We start from the raw sequence: 10,543 nt of genomic DNA on the forward strand, positions 1-10,543 counted from the left end.
ACATTCCGAGACACAGACTGAGACACAGACCGAGACACATTCCGAGACACAGACTGAGACACAGACCGAGACACGGACTGAGACTTAGGCTGAAATGTGGATTGAAACATGGACTGAAGCACAGACTGAAACACAGACTGAAACGCAGACTGAAATGCAGACCGAAACATGGACTGAAATGCAGACCGAAACACAGGCTGAAATGCATACTGAAACACAGGCTAAAACGTGGACTGAAACACAGACCAAAACACCGGCCAAAACACAGATTGAAACACAGACTGAAACACACGCTGAAATACAGACTGAAAAATTGACTGAAACACAGACCAAAATGCAGAGTGAAATATGGATTGAAACACAAACTGAGACATAGACTGAAAAACTGGCTGAAACACAATCTGAAACACAGACTGATATACTTGCTGAAATACCAACTAAACCACTGACTGGCATACACACTGAACCAGAAACTAAACATCAACTGAAACATAGACTGAAATGCACTAAAATGCAGACCAAAACACACACTGAAACACAGACTCACATACACTCACAGACCAAAACACACTGCAACGCAGATTAAAACATATAGAGAAACGCAGACTGAAATACAAATTGAAATTCAGACTGAAAAACACAGTGTGAAATGTGGATTGAAACATATACTGAAACACAGACCAAAATACACAATGAAATACACACTGAAACATACATTGAGACTCAGACTAAAACACACATTGTAACACAGCCTAAAACACAATAATCACAACTGAACACAGGCAGAAATGTACTAAAAGGCAAACCCAAAACACAGGCTGAAAAACAGAATGAAACAGACACTGAACAAACTGAAATACAATCTGAAGCACATACCAATACACAAAGTGAATAACACAGTGAAACACAAACTGAAACACAGTCTAAAACACAGACTGAAATATACACTGCAACACAGGCTAAAACACACTAAAGTGCAGAACAAATGGATTGAAACAGAAACTGAAATACAGATTGAAACACAGACAGAAACACATTGAAATACACACTCAAATACAGACTGAAAAACATGCTGAAACACAGGGTGAAATGTGAACAGAAACACAGACTGAAACATAGGCTGAAAAAATATTGAATCACAAACTGCAACACAGACTGAAGCACAGACCAAAGCATAGACTGAAACACAGACCAAAACACAGAACAAAATACAGACTGAAATACAGACTGAAATACACAATGAAACACATAGCAAATTTGACACTGAAAGACACAAAGCAAAAGACACATTGAAACATAAACTGAAATGCACACTGCAACACAGACTAAAACACAAAGCAAAACACAGACAGGAGCACAGGTTGAAACACAGATTCAGAAATACACTGAAACATATCCTGAAAAACTAAGCAGAAACAAAGACTGGAAAACATATTGAAAACCAAGCACACACAGAAACAGAGATTATAACACAGACTGGAACGCGGACTAAAAACATAGACTGCAACATACAAAGGAACACACTCTAAAGACACACTGAAACACGGACAGAAACACACACTGAAACACATGCTGAAACACAGACCATAATATACAATGAAACACATGCCAAACTGTACACTGGAACACAGAGTGAAATACAAGCTGAAACACGGAATTAAATAGACTGGAGCTCAGATAGAAGCATAGACCAAACCTCAATCTAAGACACAGACTGAAATACGGATTGAAATACAGGCTGGGATTCTCCAGCCTCGCCCATGGCTGGGTTTGTCCAGTCCTGCTGCAGCGAATGGAGTTCTGGCTCAGCGCCAAATTCTCCATTCTCGCTGGCAGTGGGGCACAAACGGCCGGAGAATTCCAGCCACAACTTGAAACACAGACTGAAAAACATAGACTGAAACACATGTGAAAACACACACTCACACACTTTCCAAATGTGCACACACAAACACACACACACACACACACACGCACACACACACGCACACACACACAAGCTGCCTTTATACAGTTCGCACAATGACTGCTACAAACTTGGGAAGGTTCCAGAAAGGGTGGCACAGTAACACAGTGGGTTAGCCCTGCTGCTTCACAGCTCCAGGGACCCGGGTTCAATTCCTGGCTTGGGTCACTGTCTGTGTGGAGTTTGCACATTCTCCTCGTGTCTGTGTGGGTTTCCTCCGGGTGCTCCGGTTTCCTCCCACAGTCCAAAGATGTGTGGGTTAGGTTGATTGGCCAGGCTAAATTGCCCCTTAGGGTCCTGGGATGCGTACGTTAGAGGGATTAGTGGGTGGATATGTAGGGATATGGAGGTAGGGCCAGGGTGGGATTGTGCTCGGTGCAGACTCAACGGGCCAAATGGCCTCCTTCTGTACTGTGGGGTTTCTATGATTTCTAAATAGCTGCGTAGAATGTTCCAAATCACTGCCCCAGTTTCTCTGAAAGAATAGATTTTGGGCAAAAATGTGACGAGTATTTCAGTAGAATTGGTGCCTTTGTGTTTAATGTGGATTCAAATATCACAATAAAACTGAGGGAATCAGCAGTGTGAACTGATGTGCCTGTAATTCCCTGTCTGACTATAACGAAACTGTTGTGAAGTGATTTGGAATATCGTGAGAATGTACAAGGTGCTATATAAATGCAGGCTCTTTCTTCATTTTCATCTTTCTGAAGGAGCGGGATTCTGATGATTCCACCCCCCTCCCAGGTCAGTGTTGTGGTCTGTGATAATACTGAGCTATTTTGCTATATTTTCCATTTAAGATGGGGAGGCTGCTTTAAGAATATATGTTTTGTTAGGGGTCGGCACAGTGACAGAGTGGTTAGCGCTGCTGCCTCACACCACCAGGGAACCCCAGGTTATATTCCAGCCTCGGGTCACTGTCTGTGTGGAGTTTGCACATTCTCCCCGTGTCTGCGTGGGTTTCCTCCGAGTGCTCCGGTTTCTTCTCACAGCCCAAAGGAGTGTAGGTTAGGTTGATTAGCCATGTTAAATTGCTAGGGGATTCGCAGGGTAAATACGTGGGATTACAGGAAAAAGGCCAGAATGGGATTGTTACTGGTGCAGACTTGATGGGCCAAATGGCCTCTTTCTGCACTGTGAATGCAATGATTCTATTATAAGAGTTGATCTGTCTGTGAAACATGCAACAGATGCTAAGAATGCACTCCCTCAGCACTGACCCCCTGACAGTGCGGCACTCCCTCAGCACTGACCCTCTGACAGTGCGGCACTCCCTCAGCACTGACCCTCTGACAGTGCGGCACTCCCTCAGCACTGACCTGGCAGTGCGGCACTCCCTCAGCACTGACCCTCTGACAGTGCGGCACTCCCTCAGCACTGACCCTCTGACAGTGCGGCACTCCCTCAGCACTGACCCTCTGACAGTGCGGCACTCCCTCAGCACTGACCCTCTGACAGTGCGGCACTCCCTCAGCACTGACCCTCTGACAGTGCGGCACTCCCTCAGCACTGACCCTCTGACAGTGCGGCGCTCCCTCAGCACTGACCCTCTGACAGTGCGGCGCTCCCTCAGCACTGACCCTCTGACAGTGCGGCGCTCCCTCAGCACTGACCCTCTGACAGTGCGGCACTCCCTCAGTACTGACCCTCTGACAGTGCAGCACTCCCTCAGCACTGACCCTCTGACAGTGCGACACTCCCTCAGCACTGACCCTCTGACAGTGCGGCACTCCCTCAGCACTGCACTATGAGTGTCAGTCTATTTTTGCTCTGTAGTGGGACACTGGTCTGACCCAGGGGTGTGAGTGATGCTGACGGGGAAACGTTAGTCTCCAGAGATTGGTTTGAAAATAATGGGCTGCTAATCCCAGGCTATTTTACTGTCAGAGAGAGCGATGGAAACCTGCCTCCGCTCAGCCAACAACACAGTCTCACTTTGTAAATCTCCAAATTCATTCAAACCCCTCTTTGAGTTCTCAAAATATACCGGATCGAAGGGGATGATTTACTTAATACGTGCCCCAGTGTGGAACCTCTAGATGGTAAATCTCTGGGAAAGCTCTCAGTTCTGTCCCTAATGAACGAGACTCAGGGGTAGGGGTGGGGAGGGGGGAGCGGTGATAACGTAATGAGCAACAGTTCACTGGTCTGATTTCTAGAATGAGGGAATTGTTCCATAAGGAAAGATTGAGTAGACTTTGTCTGCGTTCCCAGGAGTTTAGAAGAATGAGAAGTGATCTCATTGATACATGGAAAGATCTCAGGGGGATTGGCAGGGTAAACGATGAGAAATTGTTCCTGCTTCTCTGGGAATCTCGAATACAGCGTCTCAGTCTCTGGGTAAATTGTCGCCAGTTCGGGTCTGGGATAATGAGAAGTTTTTCTTTTCTTGCTGCAGGAGGCCAGTCGGCCCATCGGGTCTGCACTGGCTCTCCACACAAGTGTCCTGCCTTCGTGCTGTTCCCCTGCCTTTTCCCCCGTCCCCCTTCACATTGCTCCTATTCAAATAATCATCTCATTCCCTCTCAACAGAACCTGCCTCCACCTCAGTCCCAGGCCCAACCACTCGCTGGGTGAAAAAGGCTTTTTCTCACATTGCATTTACTTCGTTTGCAAATCTCTTTTGAATCCGTGCCTTTTCATTCATCACCCTTTTACGAGTGGGAACAGTTTCTCTCTGCCTGCTCTGTCCAGCCCCCTCGTGATTTTGAACATCTCTGTCAGATCTCTTCTTAGCCTCCTTGTCTCCAAGCCGAACAGTCCCAACCTCTCCAATCTATCCTTAAAACTGACATTTCTCAATCCTCTACCATTCTAGTAAACCTCTCCTGCACTCACCTCAGTCCATTCACATCCATCCTGCAGTTATATCCCAGAACTGTACACAATATTCCAGCTGAGGACCAACTCATGTCTAATTTCAGTATGACCTCCTTGCTTTTGTACCCTGTGCCCCTATTAATAAAACCCAGAATACTGTCTGCTTTATCGACTGCTCCCTCCACCTGACCTGCCACCTTCAATGACCTCTGCACAAGGCTTGAAGTTTATTTATCAGTGTCACAAGTAGGCTTACATTAACACTGCAAAGAAGTTACTGTGGAAATCCCCCAGTCGCCACACTCCGGCGCCTGTTCGGGTACACTGAGGGAGGATTTAGCACGGCCAATGCACCCTAACCAGCACGTCTTTCAGACTGTCGGGAGGGGAGTCCGGAGCAGCCGGAGGAAACCCACGCAGACACGGGGAGAATGTACAAACTCTGCACAGATAGTGATCCAAGCTGGGAATCGAACCCAGCTCCCTGGCGCTGTGAGGCAACAGTGCTAACCCAATACACCAGTCCCTCTGCTCCAGCACCCGTTGAGAAATTTACCCCTTGTCTTACATTGTCCCTCCACATTCATTCAGAATCTCTGGAATTCTCTCCCACAGAGATCTGTCAATGCTCACTTGGAGTTTATCCAGGATAGATCTCCACAGATTTTTGGGAATGAAGGGAAACTGGGACAGTGCGAGGAGGGGGAGCTGAGTTATTGAGTGGGGGCTGAATGGCCTCCTCCCTGCTCCTATTTCTTGTGTCTTTTCCCAGTAGATGGGGTTAGGTTCAATTCTCTCTGTGACAGGAGTTTGTATTTACTAAACGCAAAGAATCAAAGTGAGGATCGGGTGCATCCTGCCTCTAGAGGTCACCAGTTACATATTGTCTAAACATTAGCAGAAATAATAAAGAGCTTTAATAGTGACATTTGTGCTTTCCCCAGTTACGTTCCTCTGCTTTTATTAAACTGGTTGATAAACCTTGTCAGTGTTAAGCCTTTTCCCTGGTCTGCATCCCAGGAGAGTTGAGGGCCCTGGTAGAAGGTTAAAATCTCCCTTCCTATCACTTTGCAAATCTGCCAGGCTGCCCAGATACCCCGGGCCCCGTGTTCTGGTTTACGATTTATTCATTAATCGACTGAGAGTGATGAGAAACTCCCTTCATCCAACTCCAGACCCACAACATTCTTCACCGCAGAAATCCTCGCTTGTAAACAGGGAGAGCAAGGCTCTGGAGAGATGATCAGAAGTTGCACAGTTTGGGTTGGAAGTTTCAGAACCAGGAAAGTTCCAAAGCAGCTGGATGTGTGAATGTGCTTGTCTATCTGTGTGTGAGTGTGTGAATGTGTGTGCATAAAATTGAGTCTGTATATGTGACAATGTGTGCACATGTGCATATGTGTGAGTGCGTATGTGCTTGTGTAAATGTGCAAGCATGTGATTGTGTGTGTACGAGTGTATGTGTGTACATGTGAGTGTGTGTTTATACACGTGGGTGTGTGTGTATACATGAGTGTGTTTCTGTGTGTGAATGAGTCAGTGTGAGAGTGATTGTGGAAGTGTGCAAGCATCAGAGTTCCCCATTGGTACACCATCACAAACTTTCATATCTGTCATGGTCTTCTTACAATTCTCCCTTTTCAAAAGTCAAACTTTGATTCCCAGCTTGGCCCGCTCTGGATTTGTTCAGTAGCTATTGATTTTTGGGCTCTGAATCTTAGCTTCTCCCCATTTCCCCAGCCCCACCAAACCACAGGAGCCAATGAGGATCGTAAGTCCTTACTTAATGTTTCTTGCCCAGAGAAATATGTATAAATTGAAATACTGAACCATATGTGTGCCATACTGTGACTGAAATAACTTGCAAGCATGAGAGTGTGTGAAAGTGTGTATATGTGAATCTGCATATACACGTGTGTGTGAATGAGTGTGCATGTGTGTTTGTGTATGTGTGAGTGTGCATGAGTGTACGTGTGTGAACATGTATATGAGTGTGCATGTATGCTAGTGTGTATGTGTAAGTGTGTGAATGTGAGTGTGCATGTGTCTGATTGCATAAGAGTGAATGTATGTGAGTGAATGTGTAAGTATGATTGTGTGTCCATGTGTGAACAGAGTATGTGTGTGTGAGTGAGAGGGAGTGTGTGTGTTTTGGGTTGTGTGCGCGTGGGAGTGAGTGTGCGAGTGAGTTTTTTGAATGTGTATGGATATACATGGCTTATATATGGTATATATGGTTTCATTGGTCAGAGCATTGAATACAGGAGTTGGGACGTCTTGTTGAAGTTGTACGAGACATTGGTAAGGCCACACTTGGAATACTGTGTACAGTTCTGGTCACCTTATTATAGAAAGGTTATTATTAATCTAGAAAGAGTGCAGAAAAGATTTACTAGGATGCTACCGGGACTTGATGGATTGAGTTATAAGGAGAGGCTGAATAGACTGGGACATTTTCTCTGGAGCGTAGGAGGCTGAGGGGTGAACATAAGAACATAAGAAATAGGAGCAGGAGTAGGCCATCTAGCCCTTCGAGCCTGCCCCGCCATTCAATAAGATCATGGCTGATCTGTCGTGGCTCAGTTCCACTTTCCCGCCCTCTCCCCATAACCCTTAATCCCCTCTCTTATCAAAAACCCATCAACCCGCGTCTTAAAAATATTTAGCGAGGCAGCCTCCACCACCTCAACGGGCAGAGAATTCCAGAGATTCACCACCCTTTGAGTGAAGAAGTTCCTCCTCAACTCCGTTCTAAACCACCCCCCCTTTATCTTGAGGCTGTGCCCCCCAGTCCTACTATCCTTTCTGAGCGGGAAGAGTCTCTCCACCTCTATCCTATCCATCCCATTCATCATCTTATACGTCTCAATGAGATCTCCCCTCATTCTTCTAAACTCTAACGAGTACAAGCCTAGTTTATTCAGCCTCTCCTCATAGCTCAACCCCCTCAACTCCGGCATCAGCCTAGTAAACCTCCTCTGCACTCCCTCCAAGGCCAAAACATCCTTGCGTAAGTACGGTGCCCAAAACTGCACACAGTGACTTTATAGAGGTCTATAAAATAATGAGGGGCACAGATCAGCTAGATAGTCAATATCTTTTCCCAAAGGTAGGGGAGTCTAAAACTAGAGGGCATAGGTTTAAGATGAGAGGGGAGAGATACAGAAGTGTCCAGAGGGGTAATTTTTTCACACAGAGGGTAGTGAGTGTCTGGAACAAGCTGCCAGAGGTAGTAGTAGAGGTGGGTACAATTTTGTCTTTTAAAAAGCGTTTAGATAGTTACATGGGTAAGATGGGTATAGAGGGATATGGGCCAAATGCGGGCAATTAAGACTAGCTTCAGGTTCTAAAACAAAAGGGCGGCATGAACAAGTTGGGCCGAAGGGCCTGTTTCCCTGCTGTAAACCTCTCTGACTCTATGTGAGCGTGAATTCTTGTGTGTGTGTAAGTGAATTTCTGAGTGCGTGTATAGTTGAATATGTGAGTCTGTGTGCGTTTGTGCAAATGTGAGTGTGAAAGCGTGGGTGTAGGAGTGAGTGTGCGGGGGGGGGGGAGCTTTGAATGAACGTGTATTTGAGTGTAAGTGAGTGAGTGAGTGTGAGGATTAGTGAGCGAGTGGGGGGAAATGACTGAGTGCGAGAGTGGGGAGATGAGTGAATGGGGAGATGAGTGAGTGTGTGCTGGGGTGGAGGGTGTTGAGTTAGTGTGTGTTGGGGGGGGGGTTGAGTTAGTGTGTGTATGGGGGGGGGATTGAGTTAGTGTGTGTATGGGGGGGGGGGTTGAGTTAGTGTGTGTATGGGGGGGGGTTGAGTTAGTGTGTGTATGGGGGGGGGGTTGAGTTAGTGTGTGTATGGGGGGGGGGATTGAGTTAGTGTGTAGGGGGAGGGTTTAGCCACAGTAAGTAGTCTCACAACACCAGACACTTACTGTGCCTACGCCAGTCCAACGCCGGCACATCTTGAGGTTACCCAGACAGAGTTAAGCTGCCGGCGCTCAGCCCCCAGTTAAACACAAACCGGGTTTGATACCCAGGAACTGCAGCAGGAAACGGATCTGAGTGAGCAGAGAAAGCGAGCAGAAAATGATTACAATGGAACAAAACGCGCCTCCAAATGAGATTCCCTCATTAATTAGCCGAGTCTGACTATTTAACATAAGAATATCCTTTTTTTTCCGGGGGAGAGGAAAAAAAAAGCGACAATAAATTGATTAAATTAATCGCAGCATTCTGTTTCCTAAACACAGTCCCTGCAAAAAATGGATAAATATGAAATAAACCCAGGCTGCTGATATTCTGGGGAGATTGAGTGAGATTCACACAGAGCTGTGAGTTCGCTGGAGGATTTTTTTCTCTCTCTCTTTGCAGCCTCGCCTGTGTCAGTTAGGGTTTCAGAAATGTGGATTTTAAACAGCATTGAGGAACCGCCGAGCTGTGATTGGGCTCGGCGGGGGGGAAGGGGGCAGGGTCTGGGTGTCTATCAGTGCTGGAGCCTGCAGTCTGAGTGGCTGCAGGCCCCCCAGTGCAAATATGACTCATTCAAGCTATATAAATAGTGAGGCTTGGAGTCGCTGGCTGCTTGCAGTGTTAGTGAGAGCAGGAGAGAGGGAGCTACAGGAGTGAGTAAAGAAACACACACACATACACTTTCTTTTGCGAAGGGGAGAAAGAGAGAGAGAAGAAGCTTCTATGTGCAGGTCTCAGTTTCCCTCCCTCTCTCCTGGATTGTAGAATTTTTCTTTTGCAAAGAGCTTGAAGCCAGGGGAGTGTTTGGAGAGGGTTTTTTTTTTACCCCCCCCCCTGGTCAATGATGGATTGTGAAGTTAATGCACAGAGCCTGATTTCCATGTCTCTCCGCAAGATTCAGAGTTCCCGCAGCCAGCGAGGAGGCATCAAGCTCCACAAGAACTTGCTGGTGTCCTATGTGCTGCGGAACGCCCGCCAGCTCTACATGAGCGAGAGATACGCCGAGCTGTACGGTGCACACCCGGAGGTGCCGCTGGCTGGGGGGCTGCTGCCGGAGGGGGTCACCGGGGGACCCCCCCCGCCGGACAGTGAGCCCACCGCCCCCCTGTACCAGTGTGAGCCCCCGGCCGGACACTGCAGCCAGACCACCGTGCTGGACCTGGACACACAGACGGTGACCACCGTGCGGGGGGGCGCCTTGCTGCAGGATTGCTGCTGTGGCTGCGCCGCCGCCGCCGCTCCGGGCGTCAGGAAGCGCAAGGCGGAGGCGAGCGGGGGAGGCGAGGACTTGTCGCCGGTCAAGCGGCTCCGGCTGGAGGAGCAGCAGCCGCCGGGCGGCCTCTCCGGACACTGGCAGCCCGGCCAGGGCTGGGACTGCACGGACCCTTCCAACATATCCAGCCTGATCTCGATCCTGGGCTCGGGGCTGGTGAGCCGGGCGGACTCTGAGCAGATTGTCCCGGCGGACAGCAAGGCCAATGGACAGTGGTGCAGCAAACAGGCGCTGGGCAGCCTAGGGGCATGGACACGGGCTATTGTAGCCTTCTGAGAGGGACAGAGCCTGGGGGGGGGAGGGAGAACTGTGTGGGAGGGTGGGGAAAGTCTGTGTCCCTCTGTCTCTCCCACTGTGGGAGGGTGGGGAAAGTCTGTGTCCCTCTGTCTCTCCCACTGTGGGAGGGTGGGGAAAGTCTGTGTCCCTCTGTCTCTCCCACTGTGGGGAGAGTGAGGAATGTCTGTGTCCCTCTGTCTGTGTGGGAGGGTGGTGAATGTTTGTGTCCCTCTGTATGGGC

The 10,543-nt window shown here is 48.1% G+C and overlaps 1 protein-coding gene across 1 annotated transcript; it reads left to right on the plus strand.

Moving 5' to 3' along the window:
* The first annotated feature begins 9,436 nt into the window (after positions 1–9,436).
* ier5l (immediate early response 5-like) lies at positions 9,437–10,311 on the plus strand. The gene has a single exon (XM_080212209.1). It carries the CDS (start codon positions 9,595–9,597, stop codon positions 10,300–10,302), a length of 708 nt encoding a protein of 235 aa, XP_080068335.1. The 5' UTR covers positions 9,437–9,594; the 3' UTR covers positions 10,303–10,311.
* The last annotated feature ends 232 nt before the right edge of the window (positions 10,312–10,543 follow it).

This window comes from Carcharhinus amblyrhynchos, chromosome 25, assembly GCF_965287045.1.
Source record: "Carcharhinus amblyrhynchos chromosome 25, sCarAmb.v2.hapA, whole genome shotgun sequence".
Lineage (NCBI taxonomy): Eukaryota > Metazoa > Chordata > Chondrichthyes > Carcharhiniformes > Carcharhinidae > Carcharhinus > Carcharhinus amblyrhynchos.